At 46.2% G+C, this 23,476-nt stretch overlaps 1 protein-coding gene across 4 annotated transcripts in view; it reads left to right on the top strand.

Annotated features, from left to right (window-relative positions):
* Positions 1–23,166, top strand: part of BMP4 (bone morphogenetic protein 4) — a 62,467-nt gene extending 39,301 nt beyond the window's left edge. The window contains exons 1-6 of one of the 4 annotated variants that reach the window (XM_068947528.1): positions 4,618–6,369; positions 7,910–7,963; positions 8,683–8,883; positions 17,124–17,327; positions 20,756–21,132; positions 22,094–23,166. In XM_068947528.1, the coding sequence (XP_068803629.1) occupies positions 17,137–17,327; positions 20,756–21,132; positions 22,094–22,935 (1,410 nt within the window). In that variant the 5' untranslated portion in view covers positions 4,618–6,369; positions 7,910–7,963; positions 8,683–8,883; positions 17,124–17,136 and the 3' untranslated portion in view covers positions 22,936–23,166. Of the gene's footprint in view, positions 1–4,617; positions 6,370–7,909; positions 7,964–8,682; positions 8,884–17,123; positions 17,328–20,119; positions 20,267–20,755; positions 21,133–22,093 lie in introns of those variants that run through there. The other 3 variants (XM_068947526.1, XM_068947525.1, XM_068947527.1) reach the window with 3 other exon arrangements.
* The last annotated feature ends 310 nt before the right edge of the window (positions 23,167–23,476 follow it).

Raw genomic sequence — 23,476 nt, forward strand, 5'->3', positions numbered from 1 at the left:
GCCTGCTTTTGAGAACATACTACATTTTAAAACTTGTTGGGTTCTTTCATGTTTTATTTGACCCTATGTAATTGCATTCCTGAAGGAATAACAGGCTCCCACAGTGATTTATACCCTGTATTAAATGTCAGATTTGAAGAGACACAGTTAGCAGTTTGGTTTAACCTCCTGCCTTCCTATGTAAGTTCAAAACTGAAGTGGAGCTCAGGATCCGAGGGGAAAAGTAAAAAGATGAAAATGGACTTAGAGGCAGCGTGGAAGGAGATGTATGTGTTCCGGCCCCTCACCTTTAAAAGTCACCAGAACGAGTTTCCAGAAAGCCATCTCTATTTTTAACTGTAATTTGTATACTTCATTGCTGCCCTTGACCAGTTGTGATGGTTGTAAATTAGCACTGCGAAACGCTCTGCTTTCTCCAGGCAGGCAACTGCGGAGTCTCCAACAACGGGACACAACATTTTTGCTGCAAAATCAACCAAACCGACCAACAAACCGATTCCCCAGTGCATAGTGGGTTTGGCATGTGTCCCAATAAGAAGGTCAGGAAAATAAATTGTCCTTGTAATTAGAGTTGCTCCTTTGTTTTTATGTGTTTAACTGTGCATAAATAGTAAAGCAGGATAGGTATGTTATTACTGTTTTAAATATTTCATTCCCTTTGTAGATTTCCTTACGACACAGTTAACAACTGCTTAATCATATGTTATGACCTAATTATGGGGGATTCAGTTAAATAAATCTTGATGTAATGGTATATTCTTGATGTAATAGTACTCTGATGGTTGCTTTTAAGTGTGTGTGTGCATTTAAATGTAGAAGTAAATGCAGCCCATATTATGATCTGACACATGACTTAAATGGTCATTATCATCTTTAGAATCACTAGTGAAACAAGTAACAAGAGGACTTTTCTAAAGAAAAGTGCCTGAAAGTCTATTTCCTCTGCCCAGGATGTGAACATCCTAGTGATCGCTTACTTTAATGTGCGACTGTAACGTTTCATTTCCCACAAAAGAGATTTAGCTGGAGCTGCTCCAAGGAAGAGTCTATCTGCACGCTGAAAACAATAGGTTTGAATCATCAAAGCTTTACTCAGGTAAGTTTTCCTTAAAATATCTTCGGTGAAGGTATTCAAGTGAATAAGGTTTTGCAGGATCAGGCCAGGGGTCCGCTGGTAGTTGTTCTGACATGGGCAAAGTTTTTTTCAGCTGAAATAAATCAGGTCATTTCCATCAGTTTCTCCAGCAGCTCGCTTGTCCATCAGATGAATGATGAGCACAGATCTGGTCTGCTGTTTGCCAGGTGAGAAGGCTGACAGTGATCTTTTATTTTGAAGTGAAAAATGTAGGTGATAATGTTTTCTTAGGGCTGAGTTTATCTTGCCGAAGACAGGTGTCTTGAAGTCATGGAATAAGTTGCCCTCTGGAAATGCACGTCTCTGTTGACTATACGGGGAGCTGAAATGACCAGCTTAGACTTGGTGCTTGTCTTTCAGATGGATAAGGTTAGGTAAGATGAATCCTACCATGTGATGTATACACAGTATTGTGTATCAGCCTCCCCTGACTTCTAGGTCCATTACCAGATCACTTAAATGCTTGGGCCTCTGTGTGTGAGACTTCACGATAGCTTCTTTGCCTGCTAAATAACCCTGGAGAACAGCAGGATTGGGAGAATCTGAGGGTACAGGCCTATGGGGCGCGATTAATATCTCTGAAATACAGGATAAGATTCACCTCTCCTAGCTCTAGATGGCAAAATGGTAGATATCTACGCCTACACTTGTCACACTTTGACATTAGTGGAGGGAAACGGTCCTGTCTAAAGACTTCTTCCCGCTGATGTTATTGGTCCTGTCAGAGGAGCAGGACTTGAACTTGAGTTCCTGTGCTTCATGGCTATGAGACCTGGTTCAACTACATTCAATAGAATCACCCACAGTGGCCTTCCACCTTAAGGATCATGAATATCCTATCCTAAACTGATCAGTGTTTCCTTGCTGATCTTTATTTTGCTATTTATTTGTGCTACCTAACAGAGGCTGCAAGTTCTACAGGCAGAGCATTATCCATCATGGGTAAACTGAGAGCTGAGTTCAGCAGTGCCTGTTATAGAGCGAGTGGGAAAAACTTCAAGATGAACTTGAGTTCAGGCCCTCATTCAATGAGGCCCTGATTTAAACAGACTGAGGCACATGCACGCTCTGGCATGAGTGGTGGGTTACTGTGTGACTTGGGTGGTGATAGCAGAGAGGGTATACCCCAGGGTATAACCCCGTTAGCCTCCCCAGTGAATCTGATTCAGGAAGCAGGTTAAACACTAGCAGAAAAAGACTCTTAAGCCAGTGTAAGTAGTGAAAAATCATTTCTAGTCAGCGTCAATATATCATCATGATCTTATTTAATTGTACCTAGCCCTACAGCCAGTATTTGGTCTCAGTAATAATAATTAGGATTTTAGTAAGAGAACTGAGTTAGGAATATCTAGATTTCTCAAATCTTTTGGAAAATATTAGTATTTTCCAGCCATTCAAGGTACTAAAGGTGAAAACAACACCAGTAGAGGGAGACAAACCCTGTTATCAGATCGGCCCAGTTTAACAAGACCTGGAGGAATCACTGCTTTTCTCATAGGAAGCCTAATTGGAAACCTGAAAGAAAAACACCTTATGTGAGATATTTGGTGCCATTAATGTCTGGGTATGTTTGACAGCATGAACTTATGGCTAAAGGAGGTTCTCATTAAAAAAAAAGTCTTAGTATCCTACCAAATACTTTATTTTACCTGGAATATAGAGTTTCATCTATTTGGGGGGGAATGTATATGATATGTGTACATTTGTGTGCATGCATTGCTTTTCAACGGAAAAAATCAGTTGTGCTAGCACTTTGAAAGCTTTTTTCAGAGGAAAAGTTGGAACATTTAAAAAAGATTCACAGAACATTCTTGACTTTTTCTGACATTTTTTTCCTTTTTGTGGAGGGAAAACTGTCACGGGGCACGACACAAGTAAACATCTAGGTTTGACCGGTCTGCAACTATGTTTTCTGGTGAGAGGGCTAGCTATCTGAAACATTTTAATCAGACTTACTTGTGAAGGTTGTGTTGCTCGCAAATAAGAAAGCATCTCAGACTTACACAGATAAGTTAATTTTAGTGTCATTTGAAAGGAAATCACAATAGTGATGGAAGTTAAGTGACAAAAGCTTTCTTAAGGTGTAAATGGTGGAAGAAAATTGCCTCAAGTTGGCTAACCTGGCTCGCCAGATGTCAACAAAGTAACGAGTGGGACCAGAACCATTTGGCTTCCATAAATGTTAGTGCCCCCAAAAATGTTTCCTTCATTTCCTTCAAGCCCAGTTCTCTGAAAGAGTGGAAATGGAGGGAACGAGTATAGAGAGATCTGAAAATGAACGAATGTCTTCTGCTTTGGAGCTATATTTTTAACCTTGCCATGTTCTGTTACGTTGTGAAGCAATCTTGGTTGCTTGAGGCCATAAGGTGGAGATTTCTTTAATGATTGAACAATTGTATTTGTCTCTTCTTCACTAGTTTGACAGGTTGGTTTTTTGCTCCTCTAGCTGTATGCCCAGGAGGATGATCCTCTTGAACCAGTGAGTGTGTGAAGAACCATCTCCTAGTTTCTGTATCTTGAACATTGCTAAGGTATTGTGTTATTGCCCATAGAAGTAAACGTGGATGCCCTCAAATGCACTGCTACTGTGGATAAAGCTAGCAGCAAAAATCTCTGACAGTGTTCAAGGAAGATTTTCTCTCTTACTACTGTGGAACAAAGATACTTGTGATGAGTTTAACTAACACAAATATAGACTAGTAGGAAAAGAGCCAGAGAGGACCTTGGGAGGTCATTCATCCCTCTACCCCAAGGCAAGATTTGCCAGATCTGAGCCATTCCTGGCAAATCTTTGCCTCAGCAGTGATAGTCCGCAGCTCTCTGGCTAATCTGCTCCAGTGCTCACCTGTCCTTACGCATAGGAAACATGCTTAATGTTTGACCTAAATCCTCCTTGCTGCAATTTAAACCCATTATTTCTTGTCTTATACCCAGTGGACATGGAGAACAATTTATTACCTTCCTATCTGCAACAACCTTTTACATAGTTGAAGGCTGTTATCATGTCTCCCCCTCAGTCTTTTCTTCTCTAGACTAAACAAACCCAATTCTTTCAATCTTTCCTCATAGGTCATGTTTTCTAGACCCCTGATCATTTTTGTTATGGAAATAAACATCCTTTAAATCAAGTTCTGTGAATCAATCTTGTGTAGAAAGGACGGGAAACAGAGAGGTTAGAGTTAGCATTGGGAACAGGAATCTGGTGGTGAAAGAAGTGAGTTTTCTGAGGTCTAATGAGAGTACAGACTTCTATTCTTCTTTGGGATTAGGAAGTATATTGAACAAAATGTTCTTTCCCTAAATTTACTTGGGAAACTCTTCTACATATCTGCCCCCAGAAGGAAGACTGTATTTCCTCTTAACAGGTTGTATAGAGAGCGGTCCCTGGAAACCATTGGGAAGGGTACCAGAGAGAGGGAATCTTTAACTGTATTGCATTTTCACCATGCAAACGTTCTAAAATCCGCTTGCCTGCAGCGATATCAACACTTGCTCTCCAACAACTGATGTAGGTGGTCTTCAAAAGGCAATTTAAAATTGGATCACAGCTCTTGGACATTTAATGCAATCTGAGACTCCATGCAGAAGATGCTGACAAGTATTTACCTTCTGTTTTGGATGGAATGTTTATTACATGAGCTGCTATGAGGTTATTGGAAATACCAGCACAACTGTTTCAGCTTCAGAAACATCTACCAGCCAAGGCTGTACTCCATCTGGAAATCCGTGTTGTAGAAAGGAATGCCGTAAGGATTGTCACCATGTTTCTCCTTGGAAAAGTGGTTTCTCTGAAGAGAAGGAGAAAGAGACTCTTATCGCTCCCATGTTCAGCCGTCCACCAGAGCCCAGAAGTCTAACCCTGCTCTTTTCATCAGCCATATATAATACTAGCCTCTGCATGATATCCCATTCACTATCGAGTGGCTTAGATGAGATCTTCTTAAAGGTTTAGCTCTCCATGCCATCGTGACCAATGATCTGATCTTGAACCTGAGGAAGAGATAATAACTATCCCAGATTCAGTGTGCATGGAGGTGTTGGATCAAGATATTCAAAATCTGATTGGACAAAATCCTGAGTTGCCTGCTCTAGCTGAACCTATTCCGAGCAGTGGGGTTGCACTAGACGATCTCCAGAGGTCCCTGCCAAACTCAACGATTCTGTGATTCTGTGATCAGGACAGCGTGTTTGTGCACAGCTCATGTAGGAGAGTGCCTCACAATGTAGAGCCAACATCTGAAAAGGACGTCCTGTGCTCTTTTGCTTTGGACCTGCTAGTCTGCGATTCAGAGAAGGTGGATCTAATGCTTTTTGCAAAAGTTTCATCTCTTCTGCAGAGTACTTTTGAGCTGGGTCTGTGGCACAGAAGAATCAGAAGCCAAGGGGACTGCCGCCCGTGGATCACATGCATGATGTGCCACAGCAAGGCCATTGCTTGGATATGGGCCTGGCTTCTGGATATGAGGCTGGCTTTTAGACATTAGACCTGTGGTTTCCAGCCCTTTTTAGACATTGTTAGCTTAAAAAAAACTGGGGGCTGGAGAAGATATTGGGTCCAAAGAAAATCTCATTTTTATCCTCTAAGGCATCATGAGCTGGTCTGAAGCTATTTTGGATGTTTTGCTAGATCCTGGATGGTGGAGGTCTATGCTGCTAATGCTTCCAGGCAAGTGGAACCTGCAGCATCCTTTTGCTTCTGGTGTGATTTTGTGGAGCAGTAGGAGGAGAATATCCTTCCTCAAAGCAAGACAGTCACCCTGAGATGACAAGCTGAACCGTTTTTGGCTCTGGATACACTGCACAAAACTAGGAGCAGAACTAAAGTGCCAAAATATCTACTGATGGTTCTTGCTTCTCCTAAGTGAAACGCTTTTTCTAATGCTAACTCTATTAAGATCCCCTGTAGTGATCTAATATATTTCAGTAAGAAGCTAAAAAGAAGGCCTGGAGATACTCCTAATGTGTCTGTGTTGAAGTCCAGAACAAAGAGAGCCACACAGAGCACAAAGACTGATCTTGTATGTTCACTTTCAAATATCCATCAGCAGGAGAATGGCAGGGGAAAGGCCAGGGGCCTGGGAGAGCTCAGTGCAATTCTGGTGCCCAAACAGTATTCAGCTGGAGTGGGAAAATGCCAAGGCTGCTGGAAGGGCAAATACATTTGAACAGCGTCCCTTTTAACAAACACAGCTCACTGAGGCCCTGGATACTGGCTAACCGTATGGGACAAGAAGGTAAGTCTTCAGAACGAAATTGGTCCAAAAACCTGGCGATATCATTTTAAAAGCAACAGCTTCCTTTGTGTCTTGATGCATTCGTTGCCTGCAAGGATGGAAGCAAAAATTTGTCCTGGAGACAGAAACTAACTTGGGTCTGTTCCACACTTCTGGTTGCTCAGATGAGTGATGCATTGACTTGGAACTTCTCTTTTACTCAAAGGTAAGTGTGAAGCTATGGTAAATCTAGTTTCAGATCAAAGGCACTGCAAGCCACATGATGTAAAGCACTGAAACAATCACACTTCTTAAAAAAAATTCTTCTGAAGGCTTTATGCTGAGTTCAGATATCACCTGTCTGTCTGCAGCCTGTATAAATAGTAAAGCCAGCAGGAGCACAAGACTGCGTGCTTTGGCTAACTTGAGAAAAATACAGTTGTGTGCTAACATCTGATCCAGATTCCTCGTTAATGGACATGGAAATGTGGCCTCATTGTTCGCCCTGCAGAACAATGAACCTATAAACGTGGGACAGCATGAAATTTTATAGAGAGAGCTGGAGGGCCAAGAGTATCTTAAGGTGCTGTGCAAAGAGGTACCTTGAAAAGGAGGTTCAGGAAGGTATGTTAAAAGAAAAAGAGATGGAACGTAGCCACAGAAGGACAAGCCTCAGTCCTTGCACAAGAGATGCTGAAAAGGTGAGAGGTTTCATGTAAGCTGGCATTTGTGCTATCTATATGAATGACAAAAAATCACTGGAAAGTGCATGTCGTTCTCAGATAGATAGGCAAAAGCCTATTCCTTCCTTTATTGAAGGACTGTTTTGCAAAGAAAGTTCCAAATGTTCTCTCACCAGAGACAACCCTGAGCTGAGCTGTCAAAAACTATTAAATCTGAGTCCCTGCCTATGATCAAGACAGCTGAGATTTTTTTCCAAAATTTTTTAGCAGAGGCCCAAAATAAACAAGGTATGGTGAAAACAAATGCTCTTCACTTGGTGCAGATTACTCTGAATGCTCTTCCTTTTGCTGTCTGATCCAATGGTAAAGGCTTACTTATCTCTGAGGAGGCAGGTCCTAGGGGGATGCACAAGCGCTTCCTCTAAGCAAGGTCAAAGATGCCAGAGACGATATTTTGGCGGGTGAGACACATTTACTCTTGAGATGCTGTTAAAATGTATATTCCAAAAAGCAGTTTTGCTCTGGTGAGTTTGGTCATGATCTGACTATGTTGTAGTAATAGCCAAGACAATGTTCTGGTTTTAAGAGATTCTTATCTTTACATATATCTAAGAAGCTATACTTTACTTAACCAATTGTAAATGATACAGTAACAGAATCACCGTTAAAGCAGACTCATTAACGATAGGCTTCCAGCATTAGATACAATACTGAAAGTTGCACTTTTGTGATGATTTCCATGTAATTTCTCCCATAGGGGCCCTAAAACCTGAGATGCTGTAAGATGTGTTTAAGGCCCTGTAAGACATAGGGCCATCACTAATTAGTAAAGACCCTGAGTATGTGTTTAATTTGAAGCATGTGCTTTTCTCTCCCAGGAGTCCATAGGATTTAAGGACTAAAAGTGAATGGATTTAGGAATATGCTTAAAGGTAAGCGTGTGTTTAGTTGCTTTCTTGTATTGTGCCTTTATTTATTTTTCCAGTAATAAGAGAAATGAAAGAACTTATTGCAGATCAAACACAAATGTCCAAGCACAGCAGGGAGGCTTTAGGGCTTGGTTCCGAGCCCAATGAAGTCAATGGAAAAACACCCCAACACCTCAGTAGATGTTGGACAAAGTCCTCAGAGGACAGATGATGAACCCGCTGGAGAAACTTGTTGAATACCTCATCGTTCTTTGCAAAGTTCCCTTATCTTGTATCCAGATGTTGCTAACAAGGATTTTTATTAGCTGCTGAGAAGTATGAGCACGGCAGTTTTTTCAACTCTTGAAATACATGCACATACGGATGAGGTAGAAAACAATTTGCTCTGCCGTAGTGATTAAGGTCTGTGGAGCATTTCAGAAGTTCCTCAGTTTTTGTTGGTAGAACAGTTTCTTGGTCCTATTGATCTTAAAGTGTTTGCTCTCTTTCGTGAAGTGAAAGTGAGACAGTTCCTGGGGTAAATGTTGCCTCTTTGTGAAAGGAAATGTTTACACAACAGGAACAGCAAGTTCCTTTGAATATCATTCTTTTTTTTTTTGCCTTCGGATCTCTATGGTGTAGACAGCAACACCTGAGTTACTCATTTAGTTTACCTTTATAGATGAGGAGGGAAATAGCCACCTTTAAGGAGCAATTTGATCTGTTTTGGATGTCCATTTCAGGATAAGGGGGTACTGTAGATTCCTCCATTTTGATCGGCTGAATTTCCACCCAAAGAGCTGGATTTTGATCTCCTGGTTCAGGCTGAAGCTTTCCTTACTTCTGCAGAGACTGTCTCCAACACGAGCAGAATTGCCTGAGCCATCAGCTGTCACCCAGCAGGGAAGGTGATCATGCGCTATCTTGTCAGGCATGTCGTGAAGGTAGGTGTGATTGTACAATATGTGATTCTGCCTCCTCAGAGGAAGTCTTTTGTGTCACAGTACCAGAGCTGCAGGACAAACTTTGTCCAAGCTAGCCAGCCAAGTGCCCATCTAGAGTCTCTGGAGAACTGGTAAGCAGTTAGCACTTGCTAAACCGATAGTGCTTCATCTTCTATTATTGCCTATCTTTGCTAGGTCAAATTGACATTGGTCTGCAAGGGTGAGCTATGGTCATACCTTCCTTTCGCTCTGGAGGAACACCGTCTGCCTCTCTGGGCCTTACTTCCCCATCAATGAACAACTTGGGTGATAACAATAATAATTTATTTCTACCACTTGTGGTGGTATCCACTGGCTCTGGGGTTAATATGGTGGGTCAAGGTTCCTGTACCAGCTATAGTGAATGGGACTCACAATTAATGTACCATTCTGATTAAGGCTTAATAGAATAATAGATAATAAAGGGGTATTATTTGCAGCTTGGCCCCTCATCAGGTGAGCCTAACAAAATTCCTTTGACGTTATTCATATTCGATAGCTTGGTACCTCGATCTGTAACTCAGACCCCATTTTAAGGATAAAGAAAAATGCCAGTGTTTTCCAGATTCTGAAATGTGAAAACAAAATGTTGGACCTAGTCTCTTGCTTCCTTCATGGCATCTCAGGTTTTAGGGCCCCTATGGGAGAAATTGCAGGGAAAATGATTTGAAGCATCCCATTCTTCTAACACCAAAACAGAGCCTGGCTTTTTAATAAAGAGAAAATTATTCTGGTAGAGTGCTGAGATTGGTCCTTTTCTTTTAAACCATTTTGAACTGGAAGATACAAATCAATAAGTAAGTGTGCAGTAGTAGTACTGTAATTATTTTATTAAATTCACTTTTCTTATGGTTATGACGATAGGACACATTTCTAACTTGTCCCCTAAAAGAGTTATTTTTTCAGCCCAGCCCATGTCTTAAATTTCTGTAGTCCTCTGAACAGAATCTGCAGTCCTTAGTCACATTAAAAGAATTCCTATTGGCTTGAAAGGAAAATGTTAACTTCTTGAGTGAGTGAAAAAATCTTTCTGTTGCTTAAACGTAGGTAATTAGATTGAGGACTTTCTCCAAAGTAAACCTTGACAATCTAACAATCATCTTTGGCTTTTGCACTGCATGGAGTTTCTTTTACATTGTTAAATGCATTCCATGTTTCAGTAAATGACACCAGGCTCACCAGCAGTGACTGAGTGATTAGTTTATCATCCTCTTAGTGCAGCCATCTAGATCTTTAACTCTTTAAGCAGTGGCATTTAAGTCTTGAGAACACCCAGGATCATGCCTGAGGCTTTAGACATTCTCAATTCAAGCAAATCTTGGATATCAAGTGAAAATGAATAAAAGAAAGTAGGTGGGTGCATTCTGATAAGACTTTAAACAAGCCAGGTAAGCTAAATTGCAAATAAACACCAGGCTTTTTACAGAGGAAACCAATTCCCCTTTCCTGGGACCATTTAGGTTATTAGGTGTCTAGCAGCATAAAATTACTTGGAGGAAATCTAACAGCATACAAAGTGAGTGAAGGGTGACAGATCTACACTTCCTCAGACTCAGGGTTGTGGAGCAGTTTTTTGCTGCATTTACTATTCATCTGTCATGGGGCAGTAAAAAGAGCGATTTTACAGACCAATTGATTATTACAAATGCAATTGAGCTGAAACATACTGTGCAAATACCCTTATGCTAAAATGTTACCCATGCAGAGAAGTGTAAGTGCCTAAAGCTTTGCAGTGACAAAGTCTTTGGAGAAAGAAGAACCTCAGTACTTCCCTAGGGAAAGAAAGGTGCGGGAGCACTTTCAGAAAGAAGAAGGAAAAGACTTTGACCAGTGAGCCGCTGACCAACAGTGCCTGCTGCTCAGCATCATGGATCTTCACTTATCATCTGATCCTGCTCAGTAACGCGAGCCAGATCACCATGTGTGCCCTCTGCCATGGGAGACATGGAGCTGCTCACCCTGTGGAGACAAAGTCCTTTGGGAGCTCTGTAGCTGGGAGGAGTCTGAAATGTATGAAAGCAGCATTTACGTGCCTCCATCCACAGGACAGAGCCCAGCCTTTATTTATTTTTAATTTTAAAAATGCCTTCATTTTTCAGCCAGCTGCCTTTTTTTTTTTTTTTTAACAGACTGGATGGACTTAGGAAATTTGCTGGTTTGGGTGAAAGGAATTTTCGTACAGCAGGGCAGGGTGACCCTCTGTGGACAGGGAATGGATGATGCTGAGTGAGATAAATTCTCTATATCCTGAAGAGTGATGAGAAGGGGCTGGGATCTGCCTCTTAGCCCGCAGGGCTGTGCATCTCTTGCAAGCATACATAGACCAGTTAGTACCCAATTTTCTGTTGACTCTTGCTAAACTCTCAGGCCATAACCATTCCCAACACTGTAGATACATTCAGGCAGCTACTTTGAGTACTTCTACTTGCCAGAAAACATGATGGAGAAGGTCCAGTTTTGCTATCCCATTCCATTGTACTTCTTCTGTGGCTGTGTCATCCTGGGCTATTGGTGGCTTACCAACAGGGAAACCTCTGAGAAAGGAGTGGTGGCTGCCAATGGTCCCAAGAAAGAAATGAACTACACAACAACTTGCAAATCTGAGCTGTCCTCATGGCACTACACTGTGAGACAGATCCTGTCAGGGTCACCTTGGACAGTCACTATTTCGCTTTGAATCAGAGGTTTGTCCCCACTGTCCCTGACTCTAGGCAATACTCACAGGCTGTAGTTCCTCTTGGCCTTCTCATGTTATCCTCCTCTCTCTGGTGATCTGATTCTTAATCCACATCATCTTCTCCTTGCAGTATCACAAGCCCCCACCCTACTTGACTGCTCCTCTGTCCTTCCCATGCTCAGCCTCGCTGGAGGTGGACAGGCAGCGGGAGCATCACCGATTTCCTGCCCTGCTTTCTCCTTGCAGCTAACTGTTATGTGGGGAAAGAGTGACAGGAGGTGAAGTGACTTGCTGAGAGACTCTCGGGATGGGATGCATGACTCTCTGCGGTTTTGGCAGCCATGGAGTTAGCTCGGTGCTCAGTCTTTCTGCAGTGTGTTTATAAGCTGGTGCCACTTACGTAAATGGCATTGCACAGTTGCTCTCTGCAATACTTCTTTGGATTTAGGTGTGGTGTCATTTGCATACAATACCTGCTTCTGAGACTTGTTGCCTTATCAGGTATGTGTACGGAGGGTGGGAAAAGGCAGCAGAGTCAGCAGGAGGGAGATGGAACAAGCAGGAATGCAGGGTGCGACCAGGGGAACAAAGAGGTCCTCAGGGAAATTGCCGCAACTTGGTTTTTCTGCTTTCTGTGACTCAAAGTGTAACACCAGCGTGCCCACGGGGCTGGTACCGAGAGATACCAGTGTTATCCTAACCCTGAGTACGACACAAATAGAAACTGCTGGCTCAGACCCTTCTTCTTGAGCTTATTGTTCAAAAATCCCTAGTTTTCAGCCTGTTTCTCTTCACGTCTGGGTGATGCTGTGCACCTGCCAGTTGCGTCATTCTGGGTTGTCTTTGCAGACCAGAGCTAGCCTGTTGTGACACCTTGGTGCCTTTGGCTTTGGTCCCGTTTTCTAGAATTGCACTTGGCCTTGCTTTGGCCATCTGCCCAGACTGAATTTGCCTTCTTGGTTTTCACTTCTTTCCCATATCAGTTTTCTCTTCTGTTCTGTCTTCCTGCTTATCCTCTGGGGTCTGATGCTGTAAACCCTTCTGCCCAGGTGGACCTCCTTGTGGGTGAGCAACCTCTGACCTTGAAGGTCACTTCATAGTGAGAGAGTGAGACATGGGATGTCTTCAGACTCGCTCACTTTTTGCAATTTCTTTTCTTCTTCAAACTGCTTTTTAGCTATTCCCCTCTCTTCTATACAAGTCTCTCCTTTCCCTTTTCTATGAGCCTCTCTCCTTTCTCCTCTCCTATGAGCCAGTTCCACAGTTTTATCCTGCTGTAAGCTGTTTCATGACTGATTTTTTAAAAATAAAATAAGTAGGTACAGCAAATGACCTCTAGTAGGAAGCCTAGTTTGCCTGTGGGTTGTAGACATGCACGGTACACACATACAACGCTGGTTTGCCCACGTCATTTGGATAAGGTATCAGAGAGCACAGACTGTCTTTGCATTGAAACTTGCAGGTCAAGAAATTGGCCTCCCTTCAGTTCACGGGCCTTGTGGCTGCCAGCCAGTAATCTAAAGCCCTGATGAGTACTTCTGGAAAATGCTGGAAACCTACCTCTGACTACAATGTGTTAAATCCCTCCTTTCCAGGCATATTCACTATCTGTTATTTCCTATGGAGGAGATTTTGCTTTTGGAGTTTTCAAAATGTCCCACAGCAATGTTTCCCGTCTGTTATTTCTCTCAAGGTGGTGCGACACCAGGGAGAGTCAGCTTCTTTCTGCTGCAGCTGAGTCGAGAATCACTGGTCTGCCCTCCACGATGGTGGAGCATAACTTCTGCTGAACATGCTGTAAAAGGGAGCTTGTGCAGCATCCCTGTGCCATATTCCCGGGGGCATGAGCCTAGCTAAAATGGTTGGAAAACTTTCTACTTGCGGAGTTGGAATTTGGAGACCTTTCGGGAACTTATGATTATTTTTACTTTATTTCTGAGGATTGTTCACAGTGCTCTTGTTCTTCCAGAGTAGATGTTCTGACACACCTTTAATTCTAATTGCTTCCTTTCCCTTTTGTTTTGTTTGTTTGTTTGTTTTTAATTACTTTTCACTGTTAAGCATATGTTTAGCCACTTGGATAAAGTAGGTTCCTGCTGGTTCAGCCAGTGTCACACAAGCACAAAGCTGAACCTAGACCTTCTGAAGTCCAAATCATCTCCATAAGGCCAACGTTCCTCTAGGCGTCCCAGTCCTTGCAGCACTGAACTGAACCTATCGCCTTTGAACTCCCCAGATAGCTAAGGGCCTGCTTTAGACTGCTGAGTCAGTGTCTGTGCATGACAGAGGCAGTGAGGGGCAAAATAGATAATTGCTCATGTAGAAAAAAGCCAAAAATGAAATCAGGTTTCTCTGCTACTGCCACAAGCTGTGTCCCTACTCAGATGCTTTTTCGTCATAGCTGTTTGGCAGAGGAGGTGGGGTTTGATTCTGCTTTCCAGTCTTTCATTGCCCCAGAGCAGAGCAGGAAACATTAAGCAAGAACATCTGCACCTTGAAAATAAACCCAGCGAACGCCTCACTCCTTAGCTCACTTTATCAATAATAAAACAGAGAGCCTCGCTGCAATACACTGAACTAGGTCCTACAGTAAGCTCAGTCTGGAAGGACTGCGACTTCTTTTAGCTCCTTCCTCCCAGTGTACAGAGCAGTACCCCTTACACAAGGAGTAAACCCATAGGATATTTGCAGTGAATGGGGTAGTACTAACACAGATTTTTTTGTGTATGTTGTAGCCAAGTGTGATGGATACGTATGTGTCTATGTGTGTTTGTGTGTACATGATTTATATGCACATACCTGCTTATAAAAGCACATATGCCACTGGGTGGGAAGTAGGACAGCAGCCTCGGGAGGAATACCTATGGAGCCCATACAACCTGCAGCCTTGTATATACCTATGTGGAGGAGCAGTCCTTCCCTCAGAAGTGATCTCTTCTTCCTGTCTGTGGGAAGCTCCCGCGTTCATCCTATATGTTTACTATGTAAGGTTATTCAGTGAACAGTTTCTAAGATGGGTCCTTGGTCTGTCGATCGGTTGCAAGCACGCACTTTGTCACCAAGCATCTGGTGCTAATGAGCCCCACCAGTTGGCTTTCACTGGAGATGGAGGCCATATGGTACGTCCGTGTTTCCTGACCAGGACCACACTCAAATCTCTAACACAAATTCTTCCACTCTGCTTTTAGGTGTGGATGTTCACATTAATGAATTCAGAATTCATTCACGTGCCCATATTTCCCAGCACTTGTGAAAATGCCTGCCAATAAACTCCTTTGCTATTGCTGAAAATCAAATAGAATTGGTGAGAACGTGCTCAGAACAAACTCTTTTGAGGAATTTGAGCATGTTCTCCTCTATCTTTGCAGCAGTTGTTCTGCTCTGCTTATTTATGCCTTGTTCTAGCGTCTGAAATCATTAACACTTCTGATGATGGCAGATCTCAAGATACAATTAAAGGACAAAGACAAATGTCAGCACCCCGGAGGTGCCACGTGGTTGTGTGGAATGGCAAATTTGGCAGTGTTGCTAGACAGCGAGGAAGAGCAAAGCATGTGAAATATCAGAGTCAGAGCCGAACGCAGACACAGCCACGTATCAGTGCTTGAGGCACACTGAAGTGGTATGTACGCTAAAGGAGCTGCCAATGCTTGTGGTATTCTTAAAAAGTATTCATGACTCAACACATCCAAAATGAATCTGCTTATCTTAGATAGCCATATGGTCTTATGGTGTTTGTTAGAAGAATAATGATCTTTATTAGTACCAGCTACAATTTCAGAACTTGAGGAATGTGTCCTTCATCTTCTGGAGGTCCTTCTCGCTTCTCGGAGCTGAGGCTTTGATTGAGCAGGGACTAATGCAGTGCGGAAGCAAGTGTGTGTTAAAAGCAACATTCTTTCAACAAGCTGCATGAGATCAATGCATATTCGTCTTGTAACATTGATCAAGGAAACAAGTGATGTATAAATGATTTTACAACAGATGGCTTAAAGAGGTGTTTTTAACACAGTTCAGGGGAATTTTAGTAACAGACCATTAAAATGGTTTTAGTTTTATTTTATGAGTTGCATTGCTGAAGCACTTGCCCAAGTCACAGGCCTCCTAGTTTTGATGCACTACCAAAGCATCTCTTAAGGGACAATCTTTAGCAGCAGAGACCTTACGCTCTCCCTGGAGAAGATGGACAACGCATGTATGAAAAGTAAGATGAGAAACTTCTAGGCATGCCGAGTACAAAGTAGGATCTTTGAAAAGTGGCAAGTCAAGTAAAACAACTAAAATTCTCCCTGCATGGCGCAGTCAGTCTTTTGATAGCATTTGCAAAGCAATAATTATCATAACTTAAAAACTTAAAAACTGAAAAAAGCAAACAATCCCACTGTTTCAGCTACTGTGTATCTAATTACTAAAGACAGTCTTTTTATAACTGCATTTTTGTAATGTACGTGCACATTGTTTTTATTTGTAAAAAACCTGTTTGGAATAAAATAGCAATCTTGAGCCTGATTCTCCTGTTAACTCAGAAGCAATGCTAGAAGTGGTCCTGGTACCTCAGCAGAGATACTTTAATGTAAAGGCAAAGTAAGATCCAAGCTGGGACCAATGCCGTATTTCAGGAGAAGTATGCATTTCCTTTTTCAAGAGAACATAGAAAATGCTGGTAGAATAGGCCAGCTCTGAAGACTTTAGAGAAATAATGAAAATCTCAATGTGGCTGTAAAAAGTGTTCCTTTTACCATTCAAGCAGCTGCACTTGTTTTCACCAGTTGTAGTCTGGCTCTTTAGTGAAGAGCTACTTTGGAAAATGTAATCCCTTGGAGTTGTTTGTCCAGTTACCTTTGTCTTAATTGACAAGCTTAGGCAGTCGAAAGGAAAGGGTAGGAGGGAACAGGTCTTAGCACACTTATGGGCATCTCCTCCTGTAATTCATGTCATTAAAAGGTCTCTGACATATGACTTTATTTATTTATTTATGGTTTTAGGCTTGTTTCTGCTCAAGCACGGATCTGGTGGGACGAGTTTTTTCACAGGGCAGGTTGTTTGCAAACTTTGGAGCCCAAAAGGTGCAGCTGCTCTAAAAATAACACAGGATGCAAGAACTGGTTTGGGAAGGTCTCTCTCTGCCTGAGTCCAGAGGCATCTCCTGAAATGCTGCCATTAGGGGAAATGCTTGCCTTGTAAACAGAGCTGGCCTAATTTCTAGAGGTGCTGAACATCGACCTGCAGTGGTTGCTGGTAGGTCCTGAGCACACAAAATCTGGAAGCAGGACAAATGTTAGTGGCTGGGATTTTATCAGAAACACGCCTGAGCAAATTCACGATTAGCAGGGTAAAGGGTGCAACCAAAGAGAGCAAATAATTGCCCCTCAGCCAGTAACCTCTGCAAGCAGAGTTGGGCACACGGACTCCAGGAGACCTGCCAGCTCCTGGCCTTCTTGCTACCACCACCAGAACAAGACGTTTGTCACAGCCAAGGTCTGTATGTGCATGAATCACCTCTTTGTCTGCTCGTTCTTTGCAGGGTGACGTCCCCAATGACCCAGTGTTTAGCTTCAAGAGGAGGCCAACAGTCTTGCTGTCCTGGTGCAGAGCTGCCCAGGAAGGCTTTTCAAGGAGGTCACAGAGGAAAAAACCTGGCTGCAGAGTCCCAAATACAGCTGGGACTGAACCACAGGCAAGAATTTGAGCAATGTCCCCTCTCATCCACACGAGCTGTGATGCAGGGGTAAGAGTGTCTTGTGTAGAGCTTAGACATAATATTCTCTATTTTTGATTTGCTGGATCTTTAAAAAACGCAATGGTGTATCTACCACTGAATTAAGCAGTGTTTGCTTTTCAAACCTTCCACATTTGTATTTTTAGCTCCATTTTGGCATTCACTCTTTTGGTTGGAATATATAACACACTCAGTTATTTAGCCTGCCTGGACCAAATTCAGCATATGTGTAACTCCATGGGCTTTAGCAGAAGCTACGTTCAAGGTGAATTACTCTCTATGGGGCTAAGGAAATACAGCTTCTGTAGAAATGCATGTCAGCTCCCTCTGTAAATGCTACACTATTTCCATCCATGGTTATTCCTTTGTGGTTTGGGTTATGTATTTACATTTTACGGAATAAATACTACAGCTTTCCCCATGACTAACACTTCTTAGTAACCAATGAGCTACTCAAATACACTATTGCCTCCTACAAGAGCCTAAACCACACTGTTCTCCGCTGGGTTTCTGTCCCCAGCTGGCCACCTCCTAGCACAGAGGCATGGTTAACCAGCGTTACATAAGTAACTTTGGATCTGAATTTAATAGGCCGGCTTACTAGAAAAGGTACTGGGTAGCGCGGGACTGCGTTCCTCAGAGACAAACGTTTTAAACATGGACACTGTCTGATCGTGACAAAATCTGAGTGAGGTCTTCAGACAAAGGGAGAGACATATTGCTGCTTCTCCCACAATGAGAGCGCAAGTTGCTTTTTCTAATCCAGAGGTCTGTTTTAAAAGCTGTGCTATACAGGCACTTGCATAAACTTTGTTTATAGACTGGAATATTTTCAATGAAAATGTTATTTAACTTTAAAAAGTTGCACGGCAGCTACTCCAAAAATTGTTTTCCCTTGTTAAGAATAACACACAGTGTGATACATTTGAAATGGTGATAGCAATATTTCACAAATTTTGATGGATTCATAGTCCAAATACCTTGCTAACAGATGTTTCTTTTAAACTCGGAGTGCTATAGGAATAACTCAGAGATATTACAGCGTCAGCACTGCCTTTTATCTGTATGTGTCCTTTCAGTGACATCCCTAGGCTTTTTTAATGCATGGGTCCAGTCTGAGCAAAAAAGTTCAAATATTAGCAGAAGTCATAGTCGAGTTTGAGTTTTGGGGCAGTACTTCTGGTCCGTAGGGAAGCTGATGTGTGCTCCCTCAGGCCTGTTGTATACTTGGGCACAGCAGCCTGGTGATTTGTGGGAATCTGCTGGTTTACAGTCGTCATTTCTGAACTTGCTGTTGGTTGTGGTTAATTTATGAACTTTAGCCCTGCACATCAAAATCTTAGCAAAGAGCAGAGCCTGGTATAAAGACTTAGGAAGATGGGGCACATCTGGATTCTTCCAGGTGGCTGAACCTATAGTTTCATGCCTTAAGTCAGCAAAATCCTTATTGACTGCAGTGAAAGAGGCACGCGTATGAAAACTAAAAGATGGTAATACGGTTTCAGTGATGGCTTTTTTAGAACAAGGAATCTAGAGATGCCATACGCTCCTCTGACCGTATCTTCCGGTCTCATAAATTAACAAACTTTTCTCTCCTTGGGTGATACTTTGCCCAACACAAAGGGATACGCCAGCAGGGCAAAGGGACAACGTTTTGAAGCCCTGCTGGAGTTCTCCTCGTTGGGGTTGTTCAGGAGGGGACATCACATAACTCTTTATGGAGGGCCCTCTCCCAGGAGCAACCTTCTCCACGCTGTGTTTGTACGCCACCCCCAGCATGCCCAGTTGGTGCTGCGTGTTAGCCGGCAGAGTGCTCCTCCCGCCCGGGAAGAGCCTGGAAAGCCAGCCTCTCGCTCCCGACCCCAGAGCTGGCCCTGGCACATGAGCAGGGCAACCTTTGGGAATGCTGGGGCTGATGGGAGCATCCTTCCTCCGGGCAACCCCTGATCCTACCCCTCCAGTGTGACCAGACTGTGCCCGTGCACAGCCCAGCCTGGCGGTGGTGGTGCTTGCCCTCAGGAGGAGGGGTGCCCCCTCCAGGAGGGGTCTGGGAACCCGGCCGGGCAGGAAAGGGGGAGCGCGAGTTATCCTGACGGCTGCAAAGGGAAGGGGGATGAGAAGGGAGAGAAAATCTAGTGGGCGGGTGGGAACCAAGGGCAGGGAGTGGGGATAATCCACAAGCCTGGCACCGGCCTCCCAGTCGCCGGGAGCGCGTAGGGGCTTCCCGGCAGCACAGCCCTGGGGGAGCCTGACCGGGCCCGGCCGCGGGTGGGTGGTGTGAGCAAGGGAGGAACCAGGTCTCCCCCTCCATCCTTTTCTGCGTGCAGCTGCTTTTCATTCCCAAGCGCTCCCTCCCCTCTCGTAACGGCAGAGGCGCTTGCCGAGTTTCCCCCATCCGAGCTGGCCTCGCCGAGGGTCCGTCCGCTCGGCCCCGGCGCGCCCCTCGCCCCGGCCGTGCGGAGACAGGAGGGGACGCCGGGGGATGCACCTGAGCGCAGCCGGGACGGCGCACGGCGAGAAGAAGGAGGAGAAACCTCCCGAGGGCACCTCGCTTTTTTGCACCTCCCGCTGAAAAACCCACCTGAGGCGCGGCCGGGGCTCTGCCGTCGGGGCCGCCCCCCCGGGGCGCCGGGCGCCGCCGCCGCCGCCGCCCGGGAGCCTGGCGCGGGCGGCGGGGCGGGCCGGGCCGTCCCCCGCGGGGCCGGGCCGGGCCGGGCGGGGGCGGGGGCGGGCCGGGGGCGGCGGGCCGGGGCCGGGGCCGGCGGGGTGCGCGGCTCCACGTGACTGCGGGGCCGGGAGAAAACCGGGGCCGGCGGCGGCGGCGGCCGCACTGCGCCCGGGCGGCGATCGCGGGAGGCGCTCGGCAGCCGCTGCCCCGAGGCTTTCGGCGCGCTGGGTCCGGGCTGGCTCTCCAGAATCATGGACTGTGCTGATATGCCTTGCTTGCTGTCAGTGAGTACAGCCCTCTTCTTCCTCGGCGTCGCTTTTCTTTTCCTTTTTTTAATTATTGTTATTATCATTATTATTACTTTTTTTAATCCTCCTCCCTGTCCCCCCCCCCCCCCCGCCGGAGTCCGGCGGCGGGACGCGAACTCGCGGCCCGCCGAGCCGGGCGCCCCTTCCCCTTCTCTTAGCCCGGCGGCGCCGCAGCTTCGGCCCGGGCCGGCCCGGCCGGGCCCAGCGGGGCGAGCGGGGCCGCGATGCGGCGGGGACCCGCCTGGCCGCGGCGGCTGCCGGGCTGCGAGCAACCCGCGGCCAGCGGCTAATCCCCTGCCCTCGGGACGCGCCTGCCGCCGCTCGGGGGCTTCTTCTGATCTCGTTTGGCCATTTATTGTTATTACTTTTAAATTTCCTCGGAAGAGGAGGAGGAGGAGGAGGGGGGTTGCTTTTCATCCTGACTTTCCTTGTTGTTTGTTGTTGCGTTTTTTACACCCCAGAGACACCATGATTCCTGGTAACCGAATGCTGATGGTCATCCTACTATGCCAAGTCCTGCTAGGAGGTACTAACCATGCTAGCCTGATACCGGAGACCGGCAGGAAGAAAGTCGCAGAGCTTCAGGGACAAGCCGGATCCGGACGCCGCTCTGCCCAAAGCCATGAACTCTTGCGGGGTTTCGAAACAACTCTGCTCCAGATGTTTGGGCTGCGAAGGCGGCCTCAGCCCAGCAAGTCAGCCGTCATTCCTGGTTACATGCTGGATCTCTATCGGCTCCAGTCCGGAGAAGAGGAGGAAAGTCTCCAGGAAATTAGCCTGCAATACCCGGAGCGATCGACCAGCCGGGCAAACACCGTGAGGAGCTTCCACCATGAAGGTCAGTGATGGGAGGAGGTAAATTCCCAGTGCCGGTAGCGATGGGGATTTTGGTGTGTTTGGAGGCTCGCGATCGCATCAGAAGCGGGATGTGCCTGGCCCTAAATTTATGGGAGGAAAACCACCCCCCCTGCCCCAAGCCTGCTGCGTGTGGGTGACAAGCATGCTGCTCTCTGTTTTTTCCAGCATCTTGTGCTTAACCCGAGCTTGACTGTATTTTGAGGTGCTTTCGCTTCTGTTGACAACAGCAAGTTTCCTTTGGTCCCTCTGCCACGGGGTCACTCCCTGGGCTTGTATGGATTTAATGGCTCTGGATCGGATGCGGGAGTAAAGTTGAGGGCGGGATCTCGCCCCTGGTGTGTTTCTTTTGAACTATCAAAGCGATTGCTGCCTGGTTTTGCTCTTAAAAAAAAAAAAAAAAAAAAAAAACTACTCGAATTTAATACTTACAGCTGTGTGTTTATAAGGTTTATTCAATAGGCCCTTGTAATCTGATCCAAATGTTTCCTAGCGGATGTTTCTTTTCCAAAGTAAATCTGAATTATTAATCCAGCCGCATCATTACTGTGTTGGAATTTGCTTCTCTTTCTCCCTCTGCCCCCTGCGCTGCGTTACAAGGCACCTCTGTGCTCCCCGGCGCCGCACCTCGCCGCGGAGATGCTTTTGGGGTGGGGAGGAGGCGAAGGGGGTGAAGCCTGGCCGAAATGGAAAGCGAGGCGGGAAGGGGTGACCCGGTCCGGTTCCCCGCGCGCGGCGGCTGAGCCAGCGGCGCCGGGGCAGGGACCGCGCCGGGTCCGCCCGGGAGGGATGCGCCGGAGCGGTGCCCGCGGCTGCCGGGCAGGTGTGTGCGTGTCGCGGCCGCGCTGGGGCTCGCGGCTGAGTGCCCCGAGGTTGACGCGCTCTTTCTTTTTGTACTGCTTTTTCCCCGTCCCCCTCCCTGCTCCTCGTCCGCTCCGCTCCAGAGCACCTGGAGGCTGTGCCGGGCCCCAGCGAGGCGCCCCGGATCCGCTTCGTCTTCAACCTCAGCAGCGTGCCGGAAAACGAGGTGATCTCCTCGGCAGAGCTGCGGCTGTACCGGGAGCAGGTGGAGGAGCCGAGCGCGGCGTGGGAGAGGGGCTTCCACCGGATAAACATTTACGAAGTGATGAAGCCGCTGTCGGAGCGCGCTCAGGCCATTACGCGCCTGTTGGACACGCGTCTGGTGCACCACAACGTGACGCGCTGGGAGACCTTTGATGTGAGCCCGGCCGTGATCCGGTGGACCAAGGACAAGCAGCCGAACCACGGGCTGGTGATCGAGGTGACCCACCTCCACCACGCACAGACTCATCAGGGCAAACACGTCAGGATTAGCCGATCTTTACCTCAAGGGCGCGGGGACTGGGCTCAGCTCAGGCCGCTCCTGGTCACTTTTGGGCACGACGGGCGAGGCCACACGCTGACCCGCAGAGCCCGCCGGAGCCCCAAGCACCAGCGTTCCCGCAAGAACAAAAAAAACTGCCGCCGCCATGCCCTCTATGTGGATTTCAGCGACGTGGGCTGGAACGACTGGATCGTGGCGCCCCCGGGGTACCAGGCGTTTTACTGCCACGGGGACTGCCCCTTCCCTCTGGCCGACCACCTCAACTCCACCAACCACGCCATCGTGCAGACGCTGGTGAACTCCGTGAACTCCAGCATCCCCAAGGCTTGCTGCGTGCCCACGGAGCTGAGCGCCATCTCCATGCTCTACCTGGATGAGTATGACAAAGTGGTCCTGAAAAACTACCAGGAGATGGTGGTGGAGGGGTGCGGGTGCCGCTGACCCCCTTCCCCGCCGCCCTCTCCTCCCCCTTCTCTCTCCCTCCCGTCCCACCCCCCCCCCCCGAACTGCTTGCTATAGCTGGACTCTTCTCTAAACTAAACGTTCACCTTGACCTTATTTATGACTTTATGTGCAAATGTTTTTGACAATAATGATCATATATTTTGACAAAATATATTTATAACTACATATTAAAAGAAAAAAATAAAATGAGTCATTATTTTAAAGGTAAACGCATTTTTGTGTCTCACCTCTCAGGGTGCTGCCGAGGCTGTGTTGGCCAGGAGCGCAGCTGGGAATATGTCCCTCTCCTTCTCATCTTCTTCCACCCACCCTGCTTTCCCTCCCCTTCCCCCCTCCCCCCAAAAAAAAGGCTTTGCAAATTTTAGTCTTTCTATTTCTCGCCGAGGTACCGCGGATCCCCCTGTGCTCGGGCTGCGCCACGTGGGAGATGAGGCTCCCCGGAGATTTAAGAGCTGCTTCTCCCCCGGCCGATGGGAATAGAGCCGACCTTGCTAACCCGGCCCAAGCGTTTGCAAAG

The sequence above is a fragment of the Struthio camelus genome, chromosome 5 (genome assembly GCF_040807025.1).
Source record: "Struthio camelus isolate bStrCam1 chromosome 5, bStrCam1.hap1, whole genome shotgun sequence".
Lineage (NCBI taxonomy): Eukaryota > Metazoa > Chordata > Aves > Struthioniformes > Struthionidae > Struthio > Struthio camelus.